The following is a 19,121-nucleotide window of genomic DNA, read 5'->3' as shown; positions in this document are numbered from 1 at the left end:
CCTGCACTTTGAAGGGGGATTAGAGATACCCTTGCAGGTGGGTGCAGTGAGTGACTGCACCCGCCTCCACGGGGATGTCTGGGGAGTCCATGGGACCCCAGTCCCCCCCTTTTAGGTGGTGTGCTGTCAGTGTGCCTCCTGACGGCTTCTTTGCCTCTTCGTCCGCATTTGTAATACAGTGGTGCAGAGGCAAAGGGATTCCCTTGTTTGCATGGGCCCATGCTCTCATGTAAATGAGGGAACGCCCTTGGATGATAGCGCTGGTCCTTCATGTGTGCCAGTGCTATCAGTATTACGTCTGCGGCCGCTTCGTAGACACCAAATGCCCTGGGAGTGCCCAAAGCGGGTTGAAATGCCCATTGTGCCCCAGGGGCACTCCGGTAATACGGACCAGATGGGAACTAGAATAAATGTAGCTAACTTCGTAAACCGTCCAACAGTCTCCCAGCACAGCAACACAACAGGCTATTCCAAGTATCTCTATAATGAAAGATGAACTTTAGAGCTATGGGTCACAGGGGGGACAACGTTTAACCAGAAGGCTTCAAGTACTGACCTCGGTTTGTCTACACTTATCAAATTGAGACACAGCAAAAAGACTTTCTGATATGGTGAGTGAGTGAGAATTTGCAGTAAAACAGAAAACAGGAAAATGTATCCACCTCCGACTGCGAATGCCAAAGGATCTCACTCCATGAAGTTGAGACAAAGAGACAGGCGATCTCACTGAAAGGGCATCTCTCACCTAGGAGAAGCAGCAGCGGAGTCCCATCTCTCCCACCAATCAGTGACCTGCAAGGCCCTATTTCAAAAATGAACATGGGGTACGAGGAGGAGACAGTTCTCCGAGAAGGCAGCAAGGAAGCAGTTGTATTGGGCGCATATCAGTAATAATCACCAGTGACCACACCCTTGTACCCCTTGCAGACAATGAAAGTGCCAACAAGTGTTCTCCTGTGCTCTTCAGTAGAATGGTACTAAAGGAGACTGCAAGGCAGTGCACAGAATGAGAGACTCTGTTGAGTTCTAAGGTATTGCAAATATCCTTTCCTCGAGAGCAACACAAAATAACAAAATAAAAGTTGAAGAGAAGAGGAGTGCATCTAGATGTGATTTTTTTCATTTGTTACATTTGTCTTTTAAGTTTGTCATATGATGCCCTTGCATTCAGAGCAGGAGTGCACAACTAATCCCCGCCCTCATCTAATTTAACTCCATATGCACTGTGTAAGTTCCAGAAGTTTCATTAAATTCAGGGACACTGAGTTTTTTGATGCATTTACTTTATTGAATTATACTCAACCACCGTGTCAGTTAAGCTTCTTGATTAATTAGCCTTCTTATGAAGCCTTAGTAAATGTTAATGTCCCAAATCACCATGCGCTCTATTCACAAAGATATTTTCGACAGTAAACGGAAATAAATCATGCCTGTCAAGAATTCACTGTTATTCATGGTGGGCATCAAATCATTTACTACTGTCACGAGGGCAGAGAAATCCACATTCGCAAATCCCACTCTAGGGGTAGGAAGAGGGCATTCTAAGGCGTGGTTTGTCTTGAAAGTCTGCGAATGCCTACAATATGTACCTGTGGCGGCGTTCTCAGACTTTGATAAAACATCTTCGTTAATTAGAAATCTGTAGATATTTGATTCGATCAATAGAAGTATGGATGAGACTATCTACAGATTTGCTCCAGGGTGGGAGTGGAGGGGAGAGCGTTATTGCCTAAGAACAAAATGTGTGTTGGCAGAATTGTGCGCTATGTAGAAGTCTTTTTTTGGTGAAGAGGAGCCACGGAGACATGTCGCACTATATACTGATAATATTGGTGAATAAGAAAAAAACATGAACGTATGTTTAGGCAGACCCTCAGCCAGTACTTTTATGTTTTACTTTCACATTAGGTTCTAAAATTTTCATTTTTATTTCATTTTCTTTATTTCGGCGTTATTTTGCCATAAAAGATTATATCAATAACATTTCATTTAAAACCATCCAAAATCCATTTAACACACTATAATATAGGTGATATTAACATTTTTAAAAATACATGTATTTAAAAGTCATAAAATATTACTACATAGCTATCTGACTAAATCAGTTCTTAACAACATGCAACGTCCCATAGCTTTACAACTTTAAGCCTTTTTTCTTACGAATGAAAAAAATGCAGTGGAGGTATCTGCTGACATTGAATACAACAGTCTGTGCTGTGTCAGTTTTAATTATTCTAAATGCAGTCATACATGACCTGGTTCCTAAGAGTTTACACAGGGGTTGAATCCACTTTCTTCTGGACAGAATATATGCTGGGCAGAAGAAAAGGATATGCATGTCGTCCTCCCTGTGATTACCCTCACACAAAGAACATTTTTTTCCTACAGTTGGAGTATCATTAGCATTTTTTTTAGACCAACGTGCAAGAGTTGTATTAGTCATAAGGTTGCCATACCTGAATTTCAAGAAAAGGGTTTTTGCAAGTAGGGGCTCAATTTCAGCAAGAAAGCTCTCAAATAGGGGTACATCCTTAAAGGTTAAAAAGGTACTAACCAGTGACCCACTGTTATTTCCATTAAATACTTGATTATTTATAAAGCCCCAAAAAGCCTTTTGTACCACATTTTTACAATTTGGCGGCAACCTTTCAGGACTTTTCCAAAAATGGAAAAAGGCCTATTCTAGTAAACCATGTTCTCATGTGTTTTAGCCAAACGTTGGAATTAGATACATCTAAACACAATAACTCCTTTAACCCATTCCTGTAGTCAAGCAATTCTAGAGTCTGCCATAATCTGACCCAGAACATCAGTGGCCGTACAATAGTATAGTGGTCGGTCCTCCTAAAATCCAAATCTAGTTGGAGGGGAACCAACGGCGTACCTTTCGGGGCTCTTACAATACTACGCATGAATTTATTGTCCAAAATGTCAAAGGCATCCTTTGACATTGGCCCCCAGATTTCGGCGCCATAGAGGGCTGCTGATTGTACTTTATGTTTGAAAAGCTCGACTGCTGGTAATACTGCTTTACTAGTACTTAAGTTGTGCTTATGTAGGATGGGTTTTGTGTTCTGTGCAAATAATACCTTACTCTTTTCAATCTGTGGGTTCCACGTAAATTTGGAAGCAAGCGAGACCCCCAGTAAGAAAATGATTCGACCAATTCCAACCTTTGGCTATACAAAAATAAAGATCCTTTGTCGGTTTTAATAGGATTCAGAGTCATGCATTTTGTTTTTGTTACATTAATTTCTAACCCCTTTTTTTTTTTACAATAGTCACCAAATGAATGGAGTAGTGCCTGGAGACCTTTCTTGGTTTGCGAAATAAGGATGGTATCGTCCGCAAAAAGTAACGCAGGCACCCTCTCTCCATTCAGCTTCGGAGCATCGTTCGAACAGAGATCTAGATATTCGGGAACATCGTTCAAAAACAGCGAAAATAGGGTCGGGGCCAAAACACAGCCCTGGCGCACACCGCGTTCAATTGGTATATCCTTGGTATGTTCGCCATTCGGGCCCCACCTAACTTTAGCAAAGTTCCCAGCATGTAACTCGACTATCTGGGATAACAAACAATTAGGTAGTCCAGCATTATGTAGGGACCTCCAGAGGAGTTCTCGCGGGACTCGGTCGAATGCCGCCTTAAGGTCTACAAAGGCGACATACAAATGGCCCTTTTTTATGTGAACGTATTTCCAAAAAAGGCAAAAAAGCCTTAAGACCTGATCGATGGTACTCACTTTGCTCCTGAACCCAACCTGGAACTTTGTGAGGACCATTTTGTCATCTAACCACTCGTTTACACGGGTTAAAATATGCCTTGAGTAAATTTTCTGGAGAATGTCCATTAGGCTGATTGGTCGATAATTCGAAGGGTTTGACCTGTCGCCTTTTTTTAAAAATTAGGACAATCTCGGCTCCACGCCAGCTATTAGGAAAATCGTTACTGAGTGACAGCATGTTGCATAAAAATTTTATGTAGGGTGCTCATATCTTTATATCATGTTTATAGAGATCCCCCGGAATTTTGTCTAGCCCTGGCGCCTTGCCGCTCTTCACGGAGTTTATTGCTGCCTCTGTTTCTTCAATTGTAAAATCAAGTGGGTCGGTGAAGGCCGTGTGCCAAGGTTCCTCAGCGTTAGTCTCGCAGGGATTCCCGTCATATTTTTTATATAAGGTTGTGAAGTGGTTGGCCCACGTCATCTCATCGAGATAGACGTCCTTAACAACTCTTCCTACATGATTCCCATTCGCGACTAACCGCCAAAACCCTATTGTATCCTTTGATTTTGCAGCATCCAACATGTCGGCCCAACTGCCCTCTTCCCACAGCTTTTTTGATGCAGCCTGTACTCTCGTGTAGTCTTCCCTTGCAATTCCAACATCTGCTGGTGTTTTGGTTTTAATCGGCAGCAAAGGTTTCCCCATGGATACCCTAAAGAATTCATTGTGAAGAGCGACAAACTGTTCAGGTGTAATTAACTCAGGGGGTGAGTCTATGAAGGCTTCAAAGTACCCAGCTAAGTGTGAGTATATTGCCGCAAGAATGTCTCCATGCTCTAATATGCGAGACCACTTCACTATGCGCCTGTTGTTACTAGCCAGGACCTCGTCACTAGGACTATCGGGCTCTTGTGGTTTTAATATACCCTCCTCCAAGACCAAACATTTTTCAAACAATAGGTCCAAAGGGTAATGATCACTTTCTGCCCTATCCTTCACCTCAAGATCTACCATGTGATGCCAAATGGACAACGAGATAATTATAAAGTCTAAATTACTTTTACTGTTGTTCCTACAGAAGGTCGGTTTATTTAAGGCGTCCGACGGGAGGCGACCATTGCAAGCCCTTAGACCATGTTCCGCAGTCAATTTAATTAGTTGTACTGCCAGGGTTGTACAGTTTACAGATACAATGTTTTCCAGTGGAGGGATGTTATTTACTTGATCTTCCTACTCAAAGATCCCACTCAGCCCTTTAACTGGTTCGAAGTTACAGTTTAGGTCACCAGCTATAATAATTGCTTCCTTTCCTACTAAAGTTCCCAAAAAGCAATCTAGCTTTGTTAGGATAAGCGATTCCTTAGATGTGGGTGTGGGTCTGTTATAAACATTAATTAAATAAAATACTTTCCCCGCATCACTAGTAATTTTTAGGGCTAATAGATCTAGAGAGCCGGTGTCCATAACTTCGACCTTGGTCCTCAGTGTTACTGTAACCCAAGTGATTAGGCCACCTGATGGCCTACCCCTTGTCGATGGCACTGCTCCGATCCCATAGGTTTTGAAGCCCACCCTGTGGGGTACATCAACCGCCCATGATTCTTGTAATAGGCAGAAGTCACAGGAATCTATATACTCTGCCCAGTCCGGGTCCCTCAAATTTTTGGCAACACCAGCTATATTCCACAAAATTATCTCAGTGTTGCCTCGCTGTGTCCTTTTACTGGGGCTATTTTTAAATTTACCTGCCTAAGGTTGGGGGCGATCGCACCCATTGAGTACATTGCCTATTGTAGATCCTCTACAATAGGCAATGTGTCATGCTCACCATATGTATTATCTATATGTGTGCCATTAGTCACATTTTTACCAACTGTGTTGGGAATATCAAGAATACTACTCCCTCCCTGCTTATTCCCTTCGGCCATCACTTTTTTTTTCTGCTCTTCTAGGGGACATTCGCTGGGCATATTCACAAAATTAGGACAATATGTGCGTGGTGAGTTAATAGTGCTAGTTTCGCGACCCATCATAGGCCTCAGTCAGTCCACTGCTTCCAAACAGCTAAATGTATTATATGTTGGAATATCTGTCCAGAAACTTTGGTTTCCCTGTCTCAGACCACTAGACCCTCCCTGGGCATAATGGTTATCCAAAGATCACCCTCCCCCCATCTATACGCCTTTTTGGAGGATAGAAGAAGGAGAGTGGTTTGGTGTCAATCTCAAGGGGTCCACTAAAGGAGTTCCACGCACAGATATGATTTACAGTGCGTGGATCTTCAAATGTTACAATAACACAATCACCCGCAATGGATTTATTTGTGGGGCCTATCCATGAGGTCCTAACTACCATTAGGATTTTACTCTTAACGTGGTTAGGTATCGGTCTCTTTTAATTTAGCCAGTAAGAAACTTTGTTTTTGAGTGACCAGAAGGTTTCCTCACGATTATTATTGTTTACTTCAGGAACCCCCGTCAACACTACAATGAAGGGACTAGCATCCGGTGGTAAATTGATATATCCTCCCCTCGCTTTTTCCCCTTTATGAATCCCCTTTTGGTCCTGTTGGACGGGCTTGGAAGCATTTATACCCTGGTGTGGGATTCTTTGGTCTGTTTGAACAGTGACTGCATGATTCAAAGTCCCTTGGTCTGTTGGGACAATAGCTACATGATTCGAGTTTGATGGTTTTAGGTTGCTATTAGCGCTCTTGCCCTTTGTCTGGGGATTAATTTTGCTCACATGGGAGGCCGTATTAATCAATGGAGTCTGACCAGTACCCGCGTTGGAATTGGGCATTGATCCAGCTAGATTAAGGCTTGTTAAGGCTAAAATACTTTTCTCCACCTCGAGTAACTGATTTTCTATCGATGTCAGTCTCGTTTCAAGAGGGGTGAAAAGTTTTTTTATAATATCACCTATTTCCTTTAGTAGGATGTTATTCTCACCCTGCACTTCCCTAGTTCCCAAACCTCCTGGATTGCCCAAGTTTGCCATACTTTGCGGACTCTCAGATATATCCAGATTTACAATATTTTGGGCCTCTTTCTCCCCACTTAATGAATTCGAAGGTGGCAATACAGACCTGCTTTCCTCATTGGTCACCCTACACCTCGATGCCTGTTCTTTTGCTATTTTAGATTTTTTTCTAGCATAAGAAGAACCATTATGGCGTTTTCTTTTTGATATTGCGCCTTCCCGTCTACCAGGCGTCTGACTCAAACTAACGTTGTCACCCTGGACGTCTGTCTTAGTTTGTATTACTAGTGTATCTCCCATGGTAGCTTGCCCATCGGGACTTATGTTATCTATAATAGTTTGCGTGGTTACTTCTGGCGAGGTTGGTAATGTGGGGTGGGGAACCTGAATATTGTGTATTTCAGCGTGTGTAACAAGTGAAACAGGGCCTGATATACGTTCGGGAGTTCTTGCTGATGCTATATGGCCCAATGAAGACTTTTTCGCCATTACAATGTCCTGCGACAATCTCCTAGCAGCTACTAACTCCATCGATACTTTATGTTCCATGAGTTGAATACCCATGTCTATTACAGTATTTGATCTGGTGATAAAGTCATCAAGAGTACCTGTGAGCAATTTCCCCGCTTTGGCAGCCTTGCTTCTACTTTCCCTAGAGGCAATCCTTCGTTGACCTTGTATAGTTTAAGGGATTCACTAAATACAATGTTTATATAAGGGGTAACACGAGATATAAGGCACAAGGAAAAGAAAAGTAATATAGAGCCAAGGGGGGGACCCGGTCCGGTCTGGATCGGTCAGGAGCGGGCTAGAACGGGCCCGCCCTTGGCCCGGGCTTCGCCCGGCGCCGTCCCGCGCGCGTCCCGCGTGCGGGTTGATGAGAATGGCTAACTAGGTAAGAGGCGGGGCGGGAAGAGTCTCAGGTGCGGCCAGTTGAGCGCCGCAGTCTCCTCTGGGACTCGCAGTCCCGATCGGCCAATGTCCCACAACAAATCAGCCCAAAAGGTAAAATCCGGTTGTCCTTAGCTGCAGAGAAGCGACCACTTCACCTCACGCCTCTTCGCTGCGACTACAAGCGGCTCCAGCGAAGCAGGGGCCACGAGTCGTGAAGAGGTCTTGGGAGGCGGGGCGGGAAGAGTCTCAGGTGCGGCCGGTTGAGCGCTGCAGTCTCCCCTGGGAGTCGCAGTCCCGCTCGGCCAATGTCCCACAAAAAATCAGCCCAAAAGGCAAAATCCGGTTGTCCTTAGCTGCAGAGAAGTGACCACTTCACCTCACGTCTCTTCGCTGCGACTACGAGAGGTCCTAAAATGCTTTTTCCAATCTGACCATGTCCAAGCTGAAAGCAAAAGTACTTCTTGTGGGTTACCTATGTCACACAATGTGTTTGTGTGTGCTCCATTTCTGTTCCCTGAAAATTAATTGTGCACATACATTTTGGCTAAGTGCAAAATTTGCCCTTGGGGAAAGTGCCAGTGCATAGTCACACAGACCGGATTCACAGAGACACAAAATACTCTGCACCTTTCTGCTATTTTCCTTCTGTGTGAGTCCTTACTTGGAGCCCGACTTCCACAGGGGAAGGCTAGATGCATACAGTGTGCTGGCGTCATTGTAGATTCCATGAACACTGATGGTCATGCGACACAAGGGAGATGGTGTTGCAGATGTAGAGACTTCTTAGACACCTCAAGGTCTCCAGCCAGTTTGCCAGGTCAGGAGAAGCCATAGTCTCTGCTCCACCAGCAAAAGATCACCTGCCCCATTAGTAGACACCAGCTTTCCTGGCACTTATCTCACTGTTTTCAGAGCTGCTGCTGTTACAATAGTTGTTCATAAGGCAGATGAGTTTCCCCGTCCGGTGCCATGTTTTTTTGGCCCCGCTCAGAAAACTATCTCTGTTTAAAAATAAATCAACAATATATTGAAAAACATAAAATCAAACACCCGACATGTAGGAAATTTGCTCCATGCGTGTCCGGCTCATGGTTTGGTTTCCTTGTCAGCGACCGCATGCAGGCCCTCGCAGGGACAGCTAATGAAGTTCACCCCACCCTCTGGTTGAGAGCTGCAGGACAATGAGATTACACAGATAGGTATTTGTCCTTAATAACCTTGCACTGCCTGCCTTCAGTTTATGGCCCTTGTAGGGGAGTACTATGAGCAATGGATATCTCATCCTACCTGCATTCAGCTGCCTTGTACCAGGTAAAACCTCGCAATTAGGAACACACAATTTATATTTCCAGAATGACAAGTACACAGGGCAGCGTGTTTCTCTCATTACCTAATTTGATCCCCACATATACAGATCACTTGTCCAAGAGGATGACTACAAGGATGATAGTGGCCCAATGAGAGACCATGACACTGCGCCTCTCCAGTGCCTAGATCACACGAGCTGCCAGTTCGAACTACATTTAATGAGTAAAATCAATTGAATAGAATCACTCAATGTACCACTGAAGATTTGCACTATATGAGCCAGCAGGTGTCTAACCTCGGATAGTAATACCCTGACCTGGGATCCATAGCTCATTGTGTCATACGATCAAGATGTACTTCATTGATAAGACTCAACAAGGCTGACACTTGTCATGGGTAGCTTGTGCTCCTTTACAGAGGAGAGCATGGTGTGGCCTCTTTTGCGGTTGACTACTAATGATTTGCATATGATTAGTACATGTGTGTATTGCAACAGTGTATAGTAGCAGTGAGGTCGCACAGTGCGATGAAAAAGCTAGACTGGAGACTGGTCCAGAGCAATTGTCAGTAGCTGAGACAAACTCAAGAATGCCATCCAACATGTTTTGTTAACCTCACATTCTCTCCCTTTTGTCTCTACACACATTGGACAGCTTCAGAATGGAGTGTGCACAGTGTACTGCCCCCAGATGGGAAGAACATAATGCCAGTGAGTACTTTGTATTACCTGTCTTGGATCACCCTCAAAGCTCAATAGGTAGAGCACATGGGCAAAAGGTGTTTTGTCACTCTTGAACGTCTGCACAGTATACACAATTATGATGGTGATGGTAAATACTCAGTGCGAAAGCGAAGGAGGATCAAAACACACGGGAGAGTATATCTCCTGTCACCTGCCTAGGATCATCAACAATCAGCAAACCGCCCCAAAGAGGTGAGTACACGGTGTAGCAGCCAAGTCTCCTTACCTTCCTTGGATTGCTCGCACACAGTGTATCGCCCCAGGATGGTAGGTACACACACTTCCCTTGTCCATGTCACAGCCATAATCTACCTACAAAAGAAAATGCAGATGATGTTCGTATTGGGTTTAAAATGACATTTCCCCCTTATCTTTTTTCCTACATGTCTCACTCTTAACATCACAGAAAGTTAAACTAAGTCATAACAACTTTGAACCACTAATAGTCATTTACAAAAACCCTAATCACTTTTCCTAAAATACATGATATATATGTCATTAACCTGCTATTTTTCATTTTTTGTAAATCCAAACAGCTGCCTGCCTTCATCATTAAACAATGTGAAAAAGAGTATAAGCACTCCAATACATCAAATTATTTCCAAAACCAAGACATTGACAAGAAGATATTGCAGCAATCATAGGCAGAGAGAAGAGGACTACTATATCTCAACTTGTCTTCTTTCCCCTTATGAAATAGGGTGGTGAAATCTGCTCAAGAATTGTGTAAGTAATAGGAAATTATGGGGCATATTCTCAAGGATTTGTCGCAGAGTTTACAGCATTTTATCGCAGCCAAAGCGGGGATAAATGTATTGCCTCATTCACAAGCTGGTGCTAACAGCCCATATCACCATTTTACCTGTGATAGCAGCTGCAAAAAACATCACCATAGATGACCCCCGCAACTATTGCTAATGAGATGCAGAGTAGACGTTGCCATGCAAAAAGCTGTGACAACACCACTCCGCAACATTCTCAGCAACCAGCCAGATCGGCAATAAGACCAGAAAACATGGGATAAGGTGCGTTAGCAGAAGGAAATTAACACCTGTTCTGACCTGGTGTAAAGTCGGACAACAGCCTGCACCAGAAAAGGGAGCCCAGTCTAGAGCCACACCTGAAGGGCAACATATGCCATGGGGGCACTGATCATGCGGGCCTGACACCCAAGAGGGCCAAAACAGCCACCGCCACCACCTCCAGGACCCCCCACCCCCTCCGGATCACCACCGTCCCCTCCGACCCAAACTGAGGCAGTGCAGAGAAAGACAGTGACCTTAAGGAAACGCACCAACCTCACAGACCCAACTACAGGCTCAAAGGGACAACCATCCTCAGCATCCTGACCACCATTTCCCACAGGCTGACGATAGCAACACAGCGGACAACCAACATCCCACCTCAGACAAAGCTGCTGGCCGTGCTGCACGTGTTGGCCTCTGGTACCCTCCAACCAACAACTGCCTAAGTCAGAGGAGACTCACAGCCAGCCCAATCCAAGTTCCTCACAACGGCCGTGGAAGACATCATCAGCTTGGTACCCCACTATCTATACTTCTCCCACACTGAGTAGGAGCAGCTGGAGACCAAGCATGGCTTCTCTCATGTGTTAGGGGGCAATTGACTGCACACGTCTTACTTGTGCCCCCTAGCAACACTGCAGACAGTAACCGCAACAGAAAAAGCACATATTCCAACAATGTACAGGCAATAATGGACCACCGGTGAATCTCCACCAACGTCGTGAAGTGTGCATGATTCCTACATCTTCCGACAGTCCATCATCAACCAGCACTACCAGGATGGCACCTACGGAAATGCATTGCTCGTAGGCAAGTACCACATGAACCCACCACACACCTCAACTTCACAATCATGCAACTCACAACACTGGGAATGCACAAATTACAAACTCATATACAACATGCCAAACAACATTCCCACCCACCAGATACAACAGCAAAACTTACTGTGGGAACCTGGGCCAGCCATGTACATAAGCCACCAATGGCATGGCACCCCAGCCACACAATAGAAGATTGTGTGAAGAGGTGGGGACCAGGCATGTGTGAAGGAGGCAAGTGATCGATGAATGAGAATGTACACAATGCCGAGTGTGGCATGGCTGTGATGACCAGACTGCAGTATGCAGACCACACACATGTCCATGTTGACATACACCGCTGGTGTTTGGAGTCTAGTGGACATTGGATGCAACCATATCACCCCAGGCAGTGGGGAAGATCACGAATATGTAGCTTGAACAGAGTAGGCTGGATTGGCATACACCAGGCCAGTGTAGGGGTGTGAAAAAAAAGCAAGTAACTCTGGGCGTGGTTCTCTTCCGGAATGCCCAACGTATCTGCCAGGGCGGCACCTCGCACCCCACCACGAGGCTTATGCTGTGAGCGGTGTTGCCTGCGATCCTGTGCACCTGCTGCACCCGGGCCGCTGGTCCCCAAACCATTCTTGCCCGCCCCTGCGCACCCAGAGCTCAATGCTCACCTGCCGACACAGCCTCCTTAGACCATCACGGCCTTTGCGACACAGGCCCGCAGTACTCCTTTCTCATTGACATACTCCACCGACATACACAGCGGACTAGTAGGTCACACATTTGAAACTGAGTCTTGATTCACTATAGCAGAGCTCATTATTTATGGCAGAGTTTATATCACTTTACTCCCTTTGCTGTGGTGCCACCAAGTCTGTGTATAGCATTCCAAATACACGTATCTGTGGGCCCACACAGACTACTGCCCTCAGACCACACTGCGCTCGAGGAGGTCACACATTTGGAACTGAGTCTTGATTTCTCAATGGCAGAGTACATATCATTGCACACAAGGAAAGGTGTAAGAGGATGACGCGTTCCAGTCAGGAGGAAAAAAGGGTCATCGTTACGGAGGTGATCGAACACTTCCGACAACTGCCCTGGTGTCACTAACTCTGTGCATCACGAGCTAACAACACGTGGCTATGGGCCACTCCTGACTCCTGCCTCCGGCCTACACTGGGGTCGAGTAGGTCACACATTTGATTTAGCAATGGCCGAGTTCATATCATTGCTCCGGCATCATCGCCGTCTGCATCCCCTCTCAGCCCCGGTGCTACTAAGTCTGTTCCCCGACATTCATGGACATTCTCTGGTTGAACTTTGGTGACGTCTGAGTCTATGGACTGGGGGTTGTCTTCATCCTCTTGTACCTGATACCGAATTGGTGGTGAAAATGAGGCTGTAGCATTCCACTCTACCATTTGCTGCTTAAGGACAGCTACTGCCCTCTGCATCATGCCCTGGAGGACACCTTCCACTGTCCTCCCAACCCTTGACCACATTCTGCTTGGACATCGACGAGGCCCTACCTCAGTTCACCGCAAGTCACCATCCCGAGGCGGTGTGCCTGTGCCGGCCGCTGTGCATCCGAGGACACTAACTCTGTGCAGCTCAAATCAGGGACCCTGTCCGATTGAATATTTGATGGCCTCTGAGACGATGGCCTTGGGGTCATCAACGGCATGTGTATGTGGCCCTGCGCTGTCCGCTGCCTCCGGCCTCAACTGCGGTACACCAGGGCTGACACATCAAATCAAGTCCTGACTGGCCCGGATGACGCATCACCACAGGAGGCACACGCCACCATGGTGATTACCACCTCCAACCGCCAAGTGCCAGAGTCGAAACAGTCGTACTGGAAGACTAACGGAGTTGCTCACACCTGTCGTGGATGCCATCATCTGCCTGATACCCTGCTTAGCACTCCAGGTGCCACTAACTCAGTGCAACACAACCCATGGACCGTTACTGATTGAGTTTTGTGCTGTGGAGAGGTTATACAGCAATGTCACCTCAGGCAGTGTGGGAGGCCTAGGTCGATGATGAGGAAAAGGATGCAGCTGCATCAGGTATATCCCGAAGGGACACAATCCTAGACAATTTGTTCACATGAGCGTGCTCAGCTCCAGTGCCCCAACCTCAGTTCACTGCAACTCACGGACACTTCTGTTTGCATATTGGGTGACCTCTGTACTTGCTCTGGCTACCTTCATGATGCTCCGCAAATGTCTCCGTTATGCTGGTGTTTTCAGTTTCTGTTTTATTGGTGTGGGCTGGCTTACACTCACCCCATACACATCCAGCACAGGCATCACTGTACATGTGGCCCTGCCTACAAGGGGGCTGGGCGCACGTGCCCATAGCCAGTTCCACATACTATCTGCATGTGTCCGTGTGGTCATAATGTATGTATGAGGGCCCCGGGCCCTATAACATTACATTGTACTGTGTACAGCGGACGCAAACATGTCACCGCAGGCAGCGGGTTATAGCTTGGACATCACCCACTCAATAAGTAGGAGGAGTGGACTGGGCTGTCGTACGCAGGTCCAGCGTGGTTGTGTGAATAATAATTGGGTGCCTCTGGACATGGTTCTGTACTGGAAATGTGCAAATGCATGTGTCTCTGTCGCAGTGTGGGTCTTCTTTGTGGGGTGTAGGTGGTCCCAGAAGGGTATTGGACACCCAAGTATGTGATCTAGTTCATCTTCCATTGGTTAAGACCACACCCACACCTGTTTGGCCACCTCCTTTTGGCATTCTGACACCTGGCATTGGAATGGCATGTGTGGCTCGTGAAGTGTTGTGAGTCAGCCGTGCTGGTGGGTGCTTCCTGCTGTGTGGTCTGTACAGGGGCTGGGTTCTCCTCTATGTAGCTTGGCTGCCCTGGTCCTGGTGGTGGGTTGCCTGGGATGTCCTTGAGCTGTTGTAGGGCGTCAGTGTCGAAGGTGTGGTGGTCCTATCCAGCATCACTGATGAGTTATCTGCTCTGCTCTGCTGGAGGTGTTGTTTGTCCCTCTGCAATGTGAAAGGGAGAAGCATGTTGACATTGTGTTAACATGTATGTTGGCGCATGGTTCTTATTTACATGCAGACTATATGACAATGTACATTGTGACTGTTTGGGAGGTGCTGGATTTTGATGTGGACAGTGGACATTTGGACTACATGACGGATGTGAGGTTGTACCCGTACATTTCCATCTCAGTTTCCTGCTCTGTTATATGTAGTTGACCTGATCTACTCTTGTGTGGAGCCAGTTGTGTCCTCTGCTCTCCAGTGCCGGGGTTGCACATTGTACCACTTTGTCGTCAATGTGGATGTGCTGTTATTGCTACGTGTGTGTGCTGCAGTGTGCCCCTGGGATCAGGGACATGATACAGGTTCATTGTGGGTGTGTAGTGTGCTACACATTGTTGTGCATGTGTGCCATTGTGCCCATCTCCCCACAGCCCCCCAGTCCCTGGTCATTACTCACCCTGTTGATGTTGTGTCAGATTCTCTCAAGCTGTGTCCGGACTCCCAACTCCTTGCACCGTCTCCACACTGATGACTATGGCCTCCAGCTCCTTCTGTGGGGCTGGACTCCCACCTCCTGTTGCCGTTGCTGCCTTCCTGTTGGCAGCGGGTTTGTTCTTGGTTTAGATTTTCACATCATGCCAGCGCCTCTAGGCCTCCTCCATTGACCTCCTCGACACTCTGACTGAACTCAAAGGAGTCTAATTGTGGGTCAGTTTATGGTAGTGTTCTGTCACCTCCATGACACTGATCTGGTTTTCCTGCGGACTGCACAGCGTCTTGCTCTCCCTCTTCTCCTTGGCCAACCCCGTTGTTCCTTGCTGGTGGTCTGTGGGGCTTTTGGGGTTCGCGGTGACCTCTGCACTTGGTCCGGGTGCATCCATGTTGCTACGCACTTTGAATTGTTTTTGGTGTGTTCTTTTTGTTGTTGCTTTTATAGTGCATTTTCCCTCCGGATGCATGGGATTTGGAGGCCTGTTGCTGGTTTTTGCAGCTTTTTTCAACGCGATTGGCCTCATCGCAACATTTTTTGCATTCGTGTTCCGCATTTTTGTGGCCTCGCCTTGACTTTATCTCAGACATTTAATGGGTTGTCGTGGGCCTATCGCATGGTGCATCCGTGTTGTGAATACTTAGTTAACACAGCATTATTTTCCCGCGATAGACTGCGATGTTGAAAGTTGCTTTAAGCTAATTTTGCGATAGTTATCACACGTTCTTGAGAATATTCCCCGAGGTTGCATTCCCCATCGATGTTGCCCTGCACATCCGCTTTTTTTCTGGTGGGACTGGGATTAGAAGTGTAACTCAACCATAGAACATACATTGGTGCAAAAAAACTAATCTCGCATTCCATATTGGTGGAGAGAATATGGCCTAATGGCTATAGTGATCGACCTCAAAGCTCAGGGACCACATTAGAGCCTTGCCAGGGACGATCAACATCCTGTGATTCTGGGCAAATCACTTAATCTCCTGTGCCTAACAAAATGAATGTGCCCATCTGTCAAGCAACTGGTGCTCATGTAAAGCGCTCTAATACCAATAAGTAAGGAAAGGGGACCCCCTCTGGGAATTGCTTTCAGGTCAGGGAGTAGAGGGGAAGGCAATAACAAGAACAACAAGAAAAGAGCTCCCTTTTGATCTATAATTACTTAAACCATAGGAGTTACTTCTCAAACATAGGGCATATACCAACAATGTCTACACAAGATGAAAGGTTTTTTCAATTTTATTTCATTTTAGTAGTTAAAAAGTCTTTTTTTCCTTTTTTTACTCCTTTTTTTATATCATATTTTTCAAATTCATCAATTATAAAAATATATACATTTTACACAGCGGCTACAAGAAAAAAACATTTTACAACACAATCAAGTTGTTCTTATTTCTTCAAATTTATGCAAAACATGAAATCAATTAAATATGCACACCAGGTAAAGAGCCATGCATACACCACAGACATACTCCTAAACATCCATTCCATCACAAAAATAACTAAAAAAGGGAGATTTCCTATAGCATTGAAACTGTAGTCCAGTAAATGACCAAAGTGCTCTGATACCTTCAGGTCGAGTTCGCTCTATTTAAAACTAATCAAAAATGTCTATTGAATTGGTAAGAAATCCAACATAGCTCAAATATTTCTTATAAACAATACTTAATGCAAGGTTTATAGAATAAGTCAGCATAACTTAAGGAATGTCAAAAGAATCCTTCTAAGGGCCAATTATTCCTGTTAGTCCAGTAAAATGGTTTATTAGATGAACTGACCATTATGAGAAATACAAGAAAACCACAGTTTTCATTTGTTTTCTCTGTGAAATGTTACCTGTTAAAACCAGGTGAAATGGCTCGGAGAATACAACCTTAGTTGAGAAGGAAAACTCAAGGGAACTAGATTAAAGATCGCTACATGGTAATCCCCATTTTAAGGTTTTAAATTGCAAAAGGCCATTACTCCCTCATCCCAGATATACCAATTCACAGAGTATCTGTATCAATTGTCCTCAGGGTCTCGCAGATCTAAAATAAAAGAAACACATAATAACCTGTTTAAAGGCTTTAGGTTTATGGGCCATATGTATGAAGCCGTTTTTGAATCGCAAAGGCCGAAATTCGCAGAATTTCGGCCTTTGCGACTCGCAAACGGCCGTTTTGCACGTTTTGGAATGTATGAAACATTCCCAAAATAAGGAATTGCAAACTTGTGCGATTCCTTATTTTTCCATAGCATTTAGGGAATCGCAAATTTGCGATTCCTTAAATGCTATGTATGTAGCAGTTTTAGCTTGCAAATTTAGTTTAAGAATTCGCAAATTACCACCAACTTTCAGTTGATGGTAACTTGCGAATTCTTCCAGAAATGCACAAATTGGCATTTTTAAAGGTGGCATATGATGCACACACATGCCCATAGGGCATGTATGTGCGCCATATGCACACACATGTTCTTTTCAGGGGTGCAGCAGGGTGTCTTTGAGACACCCTGCACCTTTGCAATAATTCTCAAATTGCGATTAGCAAATTGCGAATTCGCAATTTGAGAATTATTTTGCATTCATTCCTATGGGCCTCCTGGCCCATAGGAATGCATTGGAAATTATTCCTTAATTGCGAATTTGCAAAATGCGAATTCGCAAATAAGGAAGCTTAAGGAATCGGAAATAAAAGGCGATTTTGTTCATACATACCATTTTACATTTCCTAAATAGCGATTCCTTAAAATTTGCTATTTAGGAAATGCAAAATAGTTTGATGATACATATGGCCCTATGTCCCTTATAAACAGGTTTTTTTTAACTTCACATAAGTATTTTAGGTAACAGACTGCTTTAAAAAATCTTTTTGCATTCAATAAAATCACAGGCACAGCTCAGAATACATCTCTAAAACAACAAGCAATGCGGCTCACACAACCTATTTTACCTGCCATTGCGTTTCGTTCAGATTGTCCATCCGGGAAGGAGAGTTTGTGTAAGACTCCGCTTACGGTATATAAACCAGGCCCTTATCAAGCAGGCCCAGACAGGATACAGTACATGGTACTTTTATTTACTTGTTTTCTTGTCGATGACACCATACTCTGTCTTCATAATGTGCTTTCGGATTCAAAGATTTTGGATCACCACTATTATTCAGCTATAATATGCCCTGATGAAGTTCAATCCTTATTGAACGAAACACGTAGACTGGAGCTTGAATTGTCTGAGGACGTTTATAATAAAGGATTGCCTTACATAAAGTAACTGGTCCATTTTACCTATTGAAAAAACATTTTGGGAGTGCACCGCTCCACATTTGTACAGTTTCTAATCTGCTCTTCCGTTTACACCTAACAGCGCCAGGTGCAGGAGTTGAATGTGCATACCGTCTCCCATTACCTTCTTACAATCACAAGAGGAACACAGCAGTGGTCGTTTTGCATTATCTATTTTACCTTATGTGACATGCAATACAGCCAAATCACATCTACCAAGGGCAATTCTTGCCTTAAATGTTAAAAAGCAAACAAAAGAAGATTGATGGAGAGCTGAATCTTTTCTACCACTCACCCGCAGTCAAGACATCTGTGTTAAATCCATTGTTTTTTTGCTCACCATGACACCCGAGTTTAAACCCAGCCATATGAAAAATAGTCTTGACCCTGTTCCCCATGGGAACAGTCCAGCCTGAACCACCAGGCCAGGTCCTCCCTGGACCGAAAACAAGCATCCTGTGGCTATTTTCTGGGTGTCACTCTCATGAGCAAGGCTAGTTTGAATCCAGTGGCACAGTAAGCAAGGGACCTGCGTCTGGTCATACCGGTGACCTTTTAGGGCGAACACAGCAAACACAACATGATGATGGAATAAGTGCTAAACTTTCCAACCACTCACCCCCCAGGCAAAAAATCTGGGTTAAATCCATTGTTGTGTTGCTCACTATGCCAAGCCAGTTTGGACCCAGCTATATTCAAATCAGTCTTGACCCTGAGCCCCATGGGACCAGTCCAGACCAAACAGCCAGGCCAGGTCTTCCCTGGGCAGGAAACAAGCGTCCTTGAATCGGCTTCAGAGTATCACCCCTCATCATCCAGGCTACCTTGAATCCAGTGGTACAGGGAGCAATG

The 19,121-nt window shown here is 45.1% G+C and overlaps 1 protein-coding gene across 1 annotated transcript in view; it reads right to left on the bottom strand.

Annotated features, from left to right (window-relative positions):
• Nucleotides 1–19,121, bottom strand: part of SUSD2 (sushi domain containing 2) — a 1,032,760-nt gene that overhangs the window by 633,621 nt on the left and 380,018 nt on the right. The window contains exon 19 of the mRNA XM_086943298.1: nucleotides 9,881–9,966. Coding sequence (XP_086799424.1) covers nucleotides 9,881–9,966 — 86 coding nt within the window. The remainder of the gene's footprint in view (nucleotides 1–9,880; nucleotides 9,967–19,121) is intronic.

The sequence above is a fragment of the Lissotriton vulgaris genome, chromosome 11 (assembly GCF_964263255.1).
Source record: "Lissotriton vulgaris chromosome 11, aLisVul1.2, whole genome shotgun sequence".
Taxonomy (NCBI): Eukaryota; Metazoa; Chordata; class Amphibia; order Caudata; family Salamandridae; genus Lissotriton; species Lissotriton vulgaris.
Note: the sequence above shows the minus strand (reverse complement) of the source record. Positions and strands in the feature narration are given on the sequence as shown.